Below are 14,720 nucleotides of genomic sequence, written 5' to 3'. Positions count from 1 at the left end.
GAGAGTCAATTTCGGCTTTAGGTTGGCACCGAAGACAGAGTGAGGGGAGAAAACACAAGCGAACAATACCGACGGTGATAGAAAGATGGAGAGAGAACAGTTTTGGATCATTTCAAAGCGAGAACTCGGAACAAGAGAAACATACATCTGAACCCGACGGCAGAGAGAAACAGTCTAACATACAACTCAATGCCCATGTGCAGTATTACTGAGAGGAGGAGTCACTTGATCATGTGACTCCAAAAGCTTCTTTGAAGAAAAATAAGTCCAAATCCAACACTAGAGGGTGAGATTATGCATAGCATGTATATCTACAGCCACGCATGCCATTGAATGGTTATTTATTGGAAGGGGTCTTTTCTTTACTGACCTTTTCTTTTTCCCATGAAGCAAAAAGCAAAAAAAAAAAAAAAAAAAACCTGTCTTACATGACTGTTCTGGCACCACTGGTATTAGTTCGAGAAAACTGGTAGACATGATCTGTCTTTGTGGCATAATTTGCAAGGGCATTCTACTGGCCCTATTCTCCTATAGAGTAACTCCTAAGAAAGGACCCTCCTCATTTGCAAGGCCCTCATCACCACTACAGAATCACAGCCCTTCTTCTATTTAAGGTATTGATATAGCTGTGAGTTTGTAGAGCTCTGAATTTGTTGTTCATTTTTCGATACAGAGATCCTACAAACTCTTTGTAGCTTATGACTTCAAGATGACCTCGTGAGCTACGAAGTCCTCTCCATCTCAATTACATCTGGATTGTTTGTAAAAGTGGAGTTCAGGCCTTTTGACATTCCCCTTAGTAGTGGCTCTCCATTTGGAACCGGCTGGAGAATATCTTTCTGTTTTCCCAACAAATTGAAAGGCTTGAGAATGTTCAAGCTGTTCTGAAGAATCTTTCATTTGAGGAACTGGGGGCTTCCATTCTTTACTTTTTGGAGGCCCTAATTTTTTGGTAGCCCTTCTTGTATGTCTGTAATAAGCACCAATTTTATTGCGGTCTGAACGGGTCTTAAGATTTCCTTAGGTGAAAATCAATTTCTTCCATGGTTGGAGTAAATCTCTTGTTTTAAAAGCAACAATTCTGATTACTTCATCTCACTCCACAATGCCAAAATAAAGTTATTTCTATCTATTAAAGTATGTGACTTAAGCAGCAAGCAAGCCTAACAGTTTTCAGACATATGGTGTTTATTAAGACAGAACATGTGTATCAGGTGTTCATCACTGGATACAAACTTGCATGTGCAGCTTGAGCAGAACCTGAACAGACTTGTTATGCTCAAAAATGAAGTCAAATAGACTAAAGGTAAACAAACCAGATAAAAGATTATCCAACCTGCCCAAAGAATCTAAATAAAAAAAAACTACTGGTGTTCTTCGGTACGATTCTTATCTATTCCTGTGAAAATCTCAATGACGTTGTTGTCTTTCCAAGAGCTCTCTCCTACCAACTTCAAGACCAATGAGCAACAAAAATAATCTAAAATGTATGGTGTGCTTTGGTGCATTGTGGACTTATGGTAGATGTCATAAGGTCTTCTATAGCTCCACCTTGGTCGATGCTCACTCTAAAAAAACATTTAGTTTTACATTTTTCTGGATGAAAGAATATGATAGTGAAATAATGCACAGCATGTGAATCTAGTAGAGGATTCTGCTTCCAAAACCTCCAAAGGCACAAAAAACACAATAACTATGGTTGACAAAAAAAACGTTACCAAAGACAAGGTACCAGAGCTAGTTCATAGGGCCACTAGGTACTCAGTGGTAGGTGATAGGGGCAACAATGAGAAGTCAAAGGGAGCATTTATGATTTTACATGGTCCCAACAGTCAGTGTATTAGTTGGAAACTCGACATAGGTCCACCAAAAAAAAATCAAACCTTAGAGGGACAATATTTCAACAACAGATAGTTAATGTCAAACATTTTCAAGGCTCTCATGCACAATGACACATTTAACAGGCTCATTTGTTCTCATAGGCAACTGGCACTAGTATCCAATTGTGGTCTTGTCATAACTTTGAACAGCAATTCTGGAAACAGAGAAACAAGCCTCAGCTTACCGAACACACACAAGCAACAAAGCTGAAATCAAGATGTTTACATTGTTATTCTCTGGCTGACAATTACATGTCTACACAATTTCAGGCTAGTCACAGGCAATACAGGCTCATCTACAAGTGCAGTTGCTCCATGACTACACCTTGGAAAATTGTTAGGAATGGCTACAATCAATAGACTGACTAAGGGCTCTCACGATTTCTAGGCAGACTAATTTTGAGTGATCTTCCACACTGATTCAAGTTAGCTGGTGTTTTTCTATTCTCCTCCACGTCATTGTCGCTCATCTCCCCATCCTGTTCATTTGACAGCTGTAAAAGCTGACCTTTCCTATGTTGTAAACTTAGTCCTAGCTTCAGATAGCTCATTTCAATGTCCTGGTACTGGACGAACATCTCTGGCCATAGCTGATGCATAGAGATTATTTTGAAGTACACTAAAAAAAAACAGACCATCTCTGCAGGACCAATATTTAGGGCAACTAGGGGCAGCCAAAGGAGTCTAGGGGCACGAACAATATTGGCTGGTTTAGAATCAACATTTTCAGCTAACAAGTGCATTGAACACCATCCTCACTGGAAGAGGCGCAGTACAAACAGTTCAGAGATGTGGATGTAGATTTCTTATTAAGAGTTGCTTCAGTTTTCTGATGGGTCAAAACAAAATGGTTTCTTACCTGTAGGGGTAGTTTTGCAACAAAAACATTTTCAGAATTCACATGCTGTGCATTATTCCGCCATCAAGTGGTTGGGTCTGGAATTTTCCAATATAGTAGCAGTCCTTCTCCACCCCTTTTTTAGTAATTGGGCATCAACGGTCTGACCATTTGGTGACCTATCCATCCTCCTCTGTGGGTCATACACCCTCCTCATAGGCTCCCACTCATGGTTGCAATCTGCAGAGAAGTATTTTTTCTCTCCATTTTTACCTTCTTCTATCGTCTTAAAGGTCTCATCTCATCTTCTAGGGAAGGTGGGTGGGTTGTCTGCGAATCCACAAAATTATTCAAGGCACAAAACTGCTCCTACTAGTAAGAAACCATTTTGTTTTGCAGTGTAAATCATTTCTGGATACACATGCTGTGCATTGATTTTGTAGTGGTTTCTTTATCTTGTGTTGGCTGAGACGAAGATGAGCTTACATTTGTAAATAGATGTTTGAGTACTTTTTGTTTCACTTGAGCTTCCTTGTTCATTTGAATGTCTAGGCAATAATGTTTAGTAACTGTGTGGACCGATGAAGAAGCTGCCCTGCAAATGTCCTATAAGCGTATATTTGCTAGAAAAGCAATAGTTTCTCCTTTTTTCTGTGTAGAGAGCACTTTTGGTTTACAATTTAACTGTATTCCTGCACTTGCGCACCATACTTGAATGATTTGTGAGATTCATTTAGCAATTGCACTCTTAATCACTGGTTTACCCACGCTGTTGTCTGCAAAAGAAACAAATGACTGTCTTCCTACTTGTTTTTGTTCTTTCCACGTAGTACGTGGTAGCTCTTCTAGCGAGTGTAATGCTCTTTCCGCTTGATATTTTGGTTGTTGCAATTTGAATTGTTTGATTTATATGAATTTGAGAAATTACTTTTGGAAAGAATTGAGGATCTCTCCTCATGACTATTCTGTCTTTGAAGGTATGGTTCTTGGATTGAAGCAGCTATGGTTCACTCACCCTGAGGAGTGATATCGTTGCTACCAGAAAGGCTGTTCTCCATGTGAGCATTTTTAATGTGGCTATGTGTAGAGGCTAAAAGGTTTTCCTCATGAGTTGTGTTAGTGCTAGTTTCAGGTTCTATGCGGGTACTGGCACAAGTCAGGGTGGTGCTATTATCTTTGCTCCCTCCAGGAATCGTTTGCACTGCAAATAGATCTATTTCAGGTGTTCCCCAACGTTTGAATATCTGTGAGTACGGCTTGATTTAAGTTCCCATTTGTGGTAAGATGGTGCTTGACAGCTTAACTTGTCTGCTTGGACATTGTCTTTCCCTGAAAGATGAATTGCCGCTTGATAAATCCGTCTCTGATGGTCCTACTTCCAGATGAACTGTGCTAGTCCTGATAGAACAAAGGATTGAGTTCCTCTCTGTTTGTTGATGTAAAACATCGACAGAGTATTATCTGTTTGGATTAATATATATTTCCCCCATAACTCTTTCTGAAAGGCTTTCTTTATAAACTTGTTTATGAGCCATAGTTTTAGTAATGGATGTAGAGTTCCATCTTGTTTTGGGATTAGGAAATATGTTGAGTAATTTCCCCAACTGATCTCCCCTCTGGGCACCTTTTCTATTGCTTCTTTTTCCAGCAGCTCCTCTACTCCTTTGAGTAGACGGGATGTTTCTTCCTTTGAGTGGACCTTTTCACTTGGTCCCCTTGCTGGAAGTGTTTCGATCAGTTCTATGCACTATCAAACTTCATGATGTTTAAAACCCAACTGTGAGACGTTATTTTCCTCCACTCCTAAAGGAAGTTTTTTATTCTGCCTCCCACTGGTGTTGTGTGTGAGAGGCCTTGATGGAGTGTTGAGTCACCTACTGGTGGGGGCTGCTCCTTTCCTGTGAGGCTGCAGACAACCTTATGCATGTCCTTGAAAGGACTGTCGTCCATGCAAATGGAACTGCCAGTGCTTAGGTGTTGTCTGTGGTTGGCTTGTGCCTTGAAACCCATGGTGGGAGGAGGAGGTAGGTAGGTAAATTTCCTCTTCCTGCCGGTTCCGTACCAGTGCTGTTCTTCTTAGATTATCTCTAAATTGTAGCACTCCCATACATTTAGCTGTATTGTTGCCCTTTTTCAGCTGTTGTAAGGTTTCTTCTACTGTACTTTCAAAAAGATGTTCTCCAATAAAAGAGCTATTGATGATGTTCACTGAACTTCTGATTTAAAACCAGACACCCTCAACCATGCATGGTGTCTAAGTGTTGAAAATCAACAACATCTGTTGACTTGCTGTATCTGCAGTGCCCAGACTCGACTTACGGCATGTATTGGCGATGTTTTTGTCTTCTTACGCCAAGAAGCATCTCTTTTACAGTAAGTGCTTCATTATCTCTTCCACTTCATCTCACTGCTGATATGCGTACCTATTTAGCAGAGCAATAGATCTGATGATTCTCCATTGAGGTGCCGCTCCTCTCTCGAATTTGCGGCCCATCATATATTACTTTGTCTCAAGGTGGACCAGATGTAGCTGGGATGTTCTCCCTTTTTCTGATTGTACCTGCTATAATAAAGTCAGCAAGGACTGTTTCTCCTCGGTATAAAGGATCTTTGGATGAATGTTTATATTTTTCTCTGCCCTTGGTCTCACAGCTCTGCACATTGCAGGCTCCTTAAAAGCCTCTCTCCCCCGATTTTTAAATGCTGTGCAGCATTGGCAGGGATTGGTTCCTGGTCTGAGAAGGCAGCAGTGTCTATAAGAGGAAGCAGGATTGTGATTTTTCCTTCTTTAAGTGAACGCCATACTTTTCAGCTGGTCGTTTGATAAGCTGTCCATACATAACTATGTCACCCGGAGGCGATGGCCTTGATGGATATGTGTCAATTCCCTCATCGAGGGAATCTGTTTCAAAGTCTTCCAACTGAGTTTTGGTAAAGTCGGAACCTTGTGAGTCCAGAAACATTCCCATGGACAAACAGTTAGGATCCTCTTCCTCGAAGAGGAATTCTTGCTCGTCCTCTTCCTCCTGTGGCTCAGGTTTCAATGGGGAATCTAGTTCTTCGACACCACTCTCAGTCTGCTCTTTAGGCCTAAATATTTCTGAAGAATTTGGAATTCCAGAAGGGATGCTTCACAATCCTTATGCTTCTGCAGAATTGCAGCCATTTCTGCCTCAAGTCGCTGTTTTTTTATGTTCGATTTCAGTGACTCGATCTTCAGGTTTGAGCACCGTTGTTGATTCTTTCGACAGAATGTCTATCAACTCTTTTTTCTGCATTTTTCTCCTTCTTTCTTCCTTCAATATCAAACATTCTGAACTTTGATCCTTTTCGACTTCGATCCTTCTTCGACGCTGTTGTCTTTCGGGTGGGCGGCTGCCTGTAGCGTCCCTGCCCTGGGACCCAAGGGGTTCTCTTTGTTCTAGCATGTCTTCAGTCCATGATTTTTTCGACGCCGAAGCAGCTCTTTGTGCTTTCGAGACTCTCCTCCGGAATGTTTTTTTTTTTTTGTGTTACCTTAGGTCTGTGTTGCTCCCTCTTGACAGACGATTCTCAGTTTGATGTCCAAGCCTGAGCCTTCTCCTTCTATGGCAATGTTATCCTGGTCATCCCTTGTCAACCCTAGGTCTTTAAGTGATGGAGAAGGCTTCTGGCCGTGCATGGAGTATTGTGAGTGCTTCTGCTCGTCCCTTACCCTCGGTGTCTTCGGCTTAAAATCTGCACAGGCCTTGCAGTCTTCGCTATTGTGATGTAGTGAGAGGCACAGGTTGCCCGCCTGATGTTTGTCCTAAAGGGTGAATATATAGTGGCACTTAGGGCAGAATTGTAACGGTGTCTTCTCCACATCACAGTGAACAGGAAGCCCGATTGTCCCGGCATTCTCCGATGTCAACTCAATTATTCAACTGATATTCCTCCTCTGGTATCAGTGAAAACTTCCCTAAAACATTTTTCCTCGCAGACTGGGGGGGCCGTTAGCAATGCTTTCAAACGGTGAAAAAAAAAAAAAAAAAAAAAAAAAAAAGAACCTGAATATGGCGACCAGATGTGGGAAGTTCCTGGGAGGGTGTATGACATTAGAGGAGGCTAGACTGGAAACCAAATGGTGGGACCGTCGACGACCAACCCAAAAAATAAATAAAGAGAAAGCGATTAAGCATTACTACAATACTGGAGAGTTTCAGAGTCGACCACTAGGATGGCAGGATAATACACAGAGAAAAGATTCACGCTGCAAAACATTGGACAATGTAAGAGGCCACGGACGCCCATACATAAGTGTACTGTATAACAGAGGACACCGTGAAGGAACCATAAGGAGAGGCAAGTTCTAGCATGAAGGCAGATGGAGCAGCAAAGTGAGTTCTGGAAAGTCCTTTCTTCTCAAGCAGATGTCAGCTTGGCAACACAAACATACTGATTTTCTTAACTATTTGAAACTTAGGGCTGTCAGATACATATGAATAAACTGAATCAGAACCCTAATTTGGTGAAGCAGTGCCTGTGTCCTCACCAGCACCACTACACAGCCTATAGGCAACCAAGAATGCACACTCTACAGACAAGAGGGTAGACAAGTAACCCAAATAAGTTGGCTGAAAGATTTTCCGCAAGAGATTTTGAAGTATGTCTCCCAGGTTACAAGTGAAAAGGCCTGGGAACAGCACCCCTGTTTATGCCACTATCAACCATCTACCTGACCGCAGCCTGTTGAGAGGTCCTAATCTTTCAGGGCTGTATGACAACTAAACATGTTCCTGACTTCTGTTTTTGTCTGTTTTAGTACAGTTTGTAAGACTTACAGATGGACTTTTTTGACACCTATCTTCCTCACCAACTCAAAGGTGATGTGTGCTAATGCTCAAACATTATGAATCTGTTATCTGTAAATAAAGAATATATTTATATTTAAGGACAATTAAAAAATGCTGATGAAGTAAAGTAAAAACATTACCATTTTAAAAAACGAATGAAATTAAAACCACCCCCTACATCTTCATAATCACAAATCAGTGCCAAACATGAGTGGAAAAAAATAGTTTGGATGGCCTTCTCAGGGACAAAATCTTTCAGCCCTGAATGCACTCACTTTCAGCCTGCCAATTAATGCACTCACTTACAGCCTGTCATTGAGCGTATCAGAAATTAAGGAGTCAATCCAGTGGAACAGCCCAAATGTTCAAAGACTTTGCAGAGTTGATGGCCGAGCCAAGGAAGAATTTTGACAAGTACTTATTTATTTGAGCTGATTTTCCACTACTCAGCAAACATCACTGCACCAGTACAAATTACAAGTTCACTGTGAAAGAAATCATCAATGGCAAGTCTAGATTTTTAAAGGTACAACCCGTGAAAATCTAAAAGCAAACAATTTGCTGTAAATTATTAAAAAATAAATTAAATGAGCCAAAAAATACCTGGACCGTCCATCATAACTGCGTGATCTGCTGTAACTCCTCTTGCTTCGGCTCCTACTCCTACTGTAGCTGTCGTATGTGTAGGATCGGCTTCTATGAGAAATACAATTTGAGAGAAAACAGATTATGTAAAATAAACAGATACAGCTTTGTCATGACACAGGTCTTCCTAGTCACAGACCATCTACTATTATTAATCAGAGACCTAGCACAATGCAGTAGGAGAAGAAACTGCTCATTTGCAAAACCTTCTGACATTAACTGAACCTGGCCGGTGCCATACATGTTAAATTCAGCAACAATACATTCTATAAATATGTTTCCTAAAATAAATTTGATAGATCATAGTGATAGTCAATGGCATGAATGGTTGAAGATGGGGTTTTAATAAGAGGAGCGCGCATATGACAAGGAATACCAGGAAAGCCAAAAAACAACTTCCTCTCATGCAAACTCGATTGTATTCATAAAATGTAGGAGCTTCTCCAATAGGAATTGGTGGAGAGAATAAAAAAGTATTAGACAGAAAAGCTTCAGGTGAACAAGTTCATGCTTACTCCTCTAAGGAAACAGTTTATCTATGGGATCAGCCGTCTAGTGATTAAGGCCTGTGAGTCATATCTCATCTAAGTACCATAAAGATGTACTTTGTTGGCACATGTGGTAAAATGTCACCAATGCCAGCTACACTCTGACTGAGCAAGCTTGACAAGAACATGATACAGGAAACCACCTCCCAACTACTGACCGAGGTCATGGAAGGAGACTGCACCACATGAGGAATCTATGAACCCTTTTCCTACTCTTATTATTAACAATGGGTGACCGACCGTTTCTTAATGCGAACTATGCAGAACATTTGATACAGGAAACCACCTCCTAAATACTGACAGAGGACATGGATGAAGACTGAAACACTGACGAGACACATGAGGAATCCATGACCTCTTGCCCTACTCATCTTAACACTGAGGTCAACCTATTCTTTCTTTACTAAGAATGAGAAAAGATGTGCCTGCAAAGACTGAGGCGTTGACACATAGCTAAACGGGACACTAAAGATCGATACACCCAGAAAGATAGGACTTAAGCTGATGCCTGACAGAATGAAGCACTCAATTTGGAAGGAGGACAACAATCCTTGTATGAAATTTGGTTGAAGCCCAAAAAGGAACCCAAAACACTTTGGCCAAATTCTAAGTAACTTCCCGACACCTGCCAAAAAGAGTCTGGCCAGTCTGCCCTACTTATAGTGTATTAATTTGGGCGCATTCTAGAGCGGACAGAATATCACGTATCTGTCAAGCTCTAAATAGCCACCTTGTTAATTTACATCGGATGAACCAGTGACTTTTCTTGAAACAGAAATTATAATAACACAAAGATCAGGTAAATCATTAAGGAATATGTTACTTAACCTGTAAGCATCTGTTTGTTGCATGTAGTGCTATTGTTTTGCATGCTGTGCAAACTCCTGCCATCTAGTGTTGGGCTCAGCTTTGCAAGTTGTTTTTCTTTGAGGAGGTCTTCCAAGTCATGAGGTCTCTGTGACTTCCTCTAGGCGCCAATACGTGTGACCACAGACTCCATTGTTTGATTTTTATTTGCCCAAAAGGTGAGTGTAAATAAGGCACAGTGTTATAGAACAGAAAAGTGACCATACAAGCAGAAGGAAGCCTACTGAAGGGGGGGATAAAATCAGTGGCTTTCCCGGAAGATAATGGCTTCTGGGAAAGAGGGTGGGCACATGTGAATCTACAGATGCCACAAGTAGATGCTTACAGGGAACATATTCTGTTCAAAGAACACATGGCGTAGATACACATGCTGTACATAGCTAAAAGCAGTCCTCCTGGCTACCCATGGATGGTCAGAGATTTGAAAAAATGTTTGGAGGACAGCCTGACCAACTCTGGATTGGTCCCTTGATAGGATGTACACACAATGCTTTGGAAAAGTATGTGGAGTGGACCAAGTGGCAGCTTTACCAATGTCCACTACGGGAATATGCCCAAGGAAAGCCATAGTAGCATCCTGTTTACAGCTGAAATGTGGATGGAATGGGATGGGAGGGTAGGGTTCTTTTAGCTTTATTATAACAGGTTTGGGTGCACTTGATGATCAACCTGGCTATTCCTGCCTTTGAAATGGCATGTCATTTATGTTGTTTGGAGAAGGCTACAAATAACTGCAGTGTCTTATGGAAAGGTTTGGTTCTGTCAAACAAGTTACTTACCTTTGATAACACATCTGGTAGAGACAGGATTTAGCTGCAGATTCTTTACTTTAGAATTCTCCCCAGGTGTGAGCCCGGATCCGAAAACCTTTTTCCCAAAGCATATCTGCGCACCAGAAGAGGGTGTTGAATGACTCCATTTCAACGTTTTAGACCTTACAGCCTTAGGGTGGTCATCAACAACTTGTTGTCTGCCTCTCTCCATTTATCAGACCCTGTTTTTGCTGGTTTAGGACTATGCACACTTTACCACTGCTGACCAGTGCTAATGTGCATGTTCTCTCTCCCCTAAACATGGTAACATTGGCTCCTACTCAATTGGCAACTTTAATTTACTTGTAAGTCCCTAGTAAAGAGCACTATGGGTGCCCAGGGCCTGTAAATTAAATGCTACTAGTGAGTCTGCAGCATTGATTGTGCCACCCACATAAGTAGCCCCTTAACCATGTCTCAGGCCTGTGTGTGTACTTCCACTGCCACTTCAACTTGGTGTTTAAAACTAATTGCCAAGCATTAAACTCCCCTTTTTCTACATATAAGTCACCACAAGGTAGGCCCTAGGTAACCCTTAGGGCAGGGTACTGTGTAAGTAAAAGGCAGGACTTGTACTTATGTGTTTTACATGTCATTGTAGTGGAAAACTCACAAGTTCACTTTCCACCACTGTGAGGCCTGTTCCTCTCATAGACCAGCATTAGAACTACCCTCTTCTACTATTAAGTGGTAGATTCTAATCCGAAAGTAGTAGCCCTGTCATGTTTAGTATGCCCAAAATGGTAGTAGAAAATCCTGATTACTGGTTGTAGGAAGTTGGCTCTGTATATACTACCTCTAAGTGAGCGATAGTGTGCACGGAGTCCAGGGGTTCCCCTTAGAGGTTGATAGCGGCAATAATAGATAATACCAATACTCTATTTGTGGGAGTGTGGTCGAGCAGTAGGCCTATCAGAGGGTAGTGTTAAGCATTTGTTGTAGACACATAGGCAATAAACGAGAACACACAATCAAAGACTTATCTCTAGGAGAATAGGTTTTTATATAGAAGAATATCCTTTTCTTAATTTATTTTAGAACCACAAGATTCAGGATTCAAGTAAGTACATACATTTTAAGGTGCTTGCCATAGGTAAATATAGAACTTTGAATGAAAAGAGTAATGTACACAGTTTCAACAGTTCCTTTGGAACGTAAGTAAAGGTTAGTTTGTCAGGTAAGTAAAGCACTTACAAGTTCAGTCTCTGGGGCATAGACAGCCCACCGTTGGGGGTTGAAGTCAACTCCAAACACTCAGCACCAGCAACACAGGGCCGGTCGGGTACAGAGGTCAAAGAAGGGCCCAAATAACATAGGTGCCTATGGAGACTAGGGGTGCTCCGGTTCCAGTCTGCTAGCAGGTAAGTACCTGTGTCCTCGGGGAGCAGACTAGGTTTTTTTTTGTAGAGCACTGGGGGGGGGTTGCCAAACAGGCACACACAATACACCCTCAGCGGCTCAGGGTCAGGTTTTACGTTGAAATCAATGGAGGGACCCGGGGGTCCTACTGGCGATGAAGACAAGGCACATGGGGTCTTCTCAGGCCAGCCACCGACTGGGCAAAGATGAGGGCCGCCTGCTGGTCACTCCTACACCGGTAGTTGGTTGCTCTCGGGTGTCCGGGGGCTGTGGGTGAAGTGTTTCTTCCAGGCGTCGGGTTCTTTGTTACCAGGCAGTCGTGGTCAAGGGGAGCCTCTAGATTCTCTCTGCAGGCGCCACCCTGGGGGTGCAGGGAGGTCGTCTCACGGCGGACACGCCGTGGGAGTTGCCTGGGGGGTCCTCGCGGCAGTGTTGGTTTCTCTGGACCGGAGCATTGGGTGCAAAGTGTTGGGGACTCACGCTTCAGGAGTGAGGTGAGAGTCCCTTTAAAGATGGTTTCTTCTTGTTGCTTTGGACAGAGCCACTGTCCACTGGAGTTTCTTGGTCCTTTGGGTTTGCAGGGCAGTCCTCTGAGTCAGCAGATGTGCTCCCACTGGATGCGTCGCTGTTGCAGGTTCTTTGAATTTGGAGACAGGCCAGTAGGGCTGGGGCCTAAGCAGTTGTCGTCTCCTCCTCCTCTGCGGGGTTTTCAGGTCAACAGTCCTCCTTCTTGTTCAGGTAGTCATGAATCTGTTTTCCTAGGTTCAGGGTCGCCCCTAAATATTAAATTTAGGTGTGTGTTGGGCTGGTGGGCAGTAGCCAATGGCTACTGTCCCTGAACGTGGCCACACCCTCTTTGTGGCTCCTCCCTTTGGGGAAGGGGGGCACATCCCTAATCCTATTGGGCTCAATCCCCCAGAGCAAGATGGAGGTTTTTCTAAGGAAGGGGTCACCTCAGCTCAGGACACCTTAGGGGCTGTCCAGGCTGGCGGGTGACTCCACCTTGTTTTTCTCATTATCTCCTCCGGACTTGCCGCCAAAAGTGGGGAAGGGGGGGGGGGGGGCATCTCCACTAGCTGGAGTGCCCTGGGGGGTTGTCACACTAGGCTTCAGCCTTTGAGGCTCACAGCCAGGTGTTACAGTTCCTGCAGGGGGAGGTGTGAGGCACCTCCACCCAGCACAGGCTTTGTTTCTGGCCACTGAGTGCACAAAGGCACTCACACGATGTGGCCAGAAACTAGTCTGGAAGAGACAGGCTGGCAGAGACAGCCTACCACTAGCAGTTGAGCTGGCATGTAGGGGGAATCTCTAAGGTGCCCTCTGAGTGCATTTCTCAATAAATCACGCACTGGCATCAGTGTAGATTTATTGTGCTGAGAAGGTTGATACCAAACTTCCCAGTATTCAGTGTAGCCATTATGGAGCTGTTTCGTGTTTGACAAACTCCCAGACCATATACTCTTTATGGCTACCCTGCACTTACAATGTCTAGGAATTGGTTTAGACACTGTAGGGGTATAGTGCTCATGCACATGTGCCCTCACCTGTGGTGTAGTGCACCCTGTCTTAGGGCTATAAGGCCTGCTAGAGGGGTGACGTACCTATGTCACAGGCAGTGGGTTGTGGGCATGGCACTCTGAGGGGAGTGCCATGTCATCTTAGTCTTTCTCCCCACCAGCACCCACAAGCAGTGAGGCAGTGTGCATATGCTGAGTGAGGGGTCCCCAGGGTGGCATAATACATGCTGCAGCCCTTAGAGACCTTCCCTGCCCACAGGGCCCTTGGCACCAGGGGTACCATTTACAAGGGACTTATCAGTGTGCCAGGGCTGTGCCAATTGTGGAGACAAAAATACAGTTTTAGGGAAAGAACACTGGTGCTGGGGCCATAGCTAGCATCAACAAAAGGCAAAACGTTAGGGGGTAAACCATGCCAACAGTGGCATTTTCCTACACTGGTGAAGTTGGATTTAATCATATTATTTCAGAAATGCCACTTTTAGAAAGTTACTCTGAAGGAACAATGGTCCCTGAATTTAATAAGATGATGTTAACAGAGTTGCAATGAAATCTATGAAAACAGGTGAATAAATTGTTTCAAAATGGTATTTGCATTTATTAAATAGATAAATAATGTCGTTAACCAAAAGCATTAAAAGCAACCATCCTCAGACACTCAGGCAAGTTCATTGTGACATAACAGAAATACAGAATAAGTCACATACATATGTTGCCTATGCTTTTACACTAACTTAAAACTGTGAATCAGGGAACTGTTGTCAACGCCATTTCGATCCCATAATTAGTACCGGGATCATCATCAGGACATGGGATGTGCCTGAGAGACTGGGGAATACTGCACAAGCAGCCAATACCAGGCCTGTATAGCCTGAGAAAGTTGAAAAGTAGAAGGCCCACTGGTTGGGGGGGGAGGGAGTTTGCGGTGAAGGGCCATGAGTATAGTTTGCCTATGAGAAAGAGTAAACCAGCTTGTGATAGAATCGCCCTCGAATCGCAGAGGATCCCAGTGGCAGACAGGCCGGGCCTTGTATAAGCACTGGGGCAGCAAGTTCTGTTCCCTGTGTGGATGCAGCAGAAGTTACACTTTTAGAAAGTGGCCATTTCTCTGCACTTACTGCCATCTGTGCATTACAGCCTGTCTCCAATCCACATCTGGTCTGGGCTGTGCTGTGCTGGTTGACAGCTCCCCTTGTGCATCCACCCAGACAGCCATAAACACAGGACACTCCGCAGCATCTGCATTCATCTGCATACAGATGGGTTTTCCTGGGCAGGAGGGGTGGAGGGGCTCTCTCTTACACTTCAAAGGCCAGTAGCCTGCCCTTACACAATGGACTGATAACCCCACATACGGATCCTGGCAGACAGAGCTGGGTTGAAAGGGGATCTTGTGCACTTCAAAACCACCCTTTGAAGTTTCCCCCACTTCAAAAGCAT

At 43.4% G+C, this 14,720-nt stretch overlaps 1 protein-coding gene across 4 annotated transcripts in view; it reads right to left on the bottom strand.

Annotated features, from left to right (window-relative positions):
* NKTR (natural killer cell triggering receptor) overlaps window positions 1-14,720 on the bottom strand; it is a 464,854-nt gene that overhangs the window by 59,019 nt on the left and 391,115 nt on the right. For all 4 annotated transcript variants that reach the window (XM_069211010.1, XM_069211011.1, XM_069211012.1 and 1 more), the window contains one exon: window positions 8,136-8,228. In XM_069211010.1, the coding sequence (XP_069067111.1) occupies window positions 8,136-8,228 (93 nt within the window). The remainder of the gene's footprint in view (window positions 1-8,135; window positions 8,229-14,720) is intronic.

This window comes from Pleurodeles waltl, chromosome 10 (assembly GCF_031143425.1).
Source record: "Pleurodeles waltl isolate 20211129_DDA chromosome 10, aPleWal1.hap1.20221129, whole genome shotgun sequence".
Lineage (NCBI taxonomy): Eukaryota > Metazoa > Chordata > Amphibia > Caudata > Salamandridae > Pleurodeles > Pleurodeles waltl.
The sequence above is the reverse complement of the archived record's forward strand: the minus strand, read 5'-3'. Positions and strand labels throughout refer to the sequence as shown.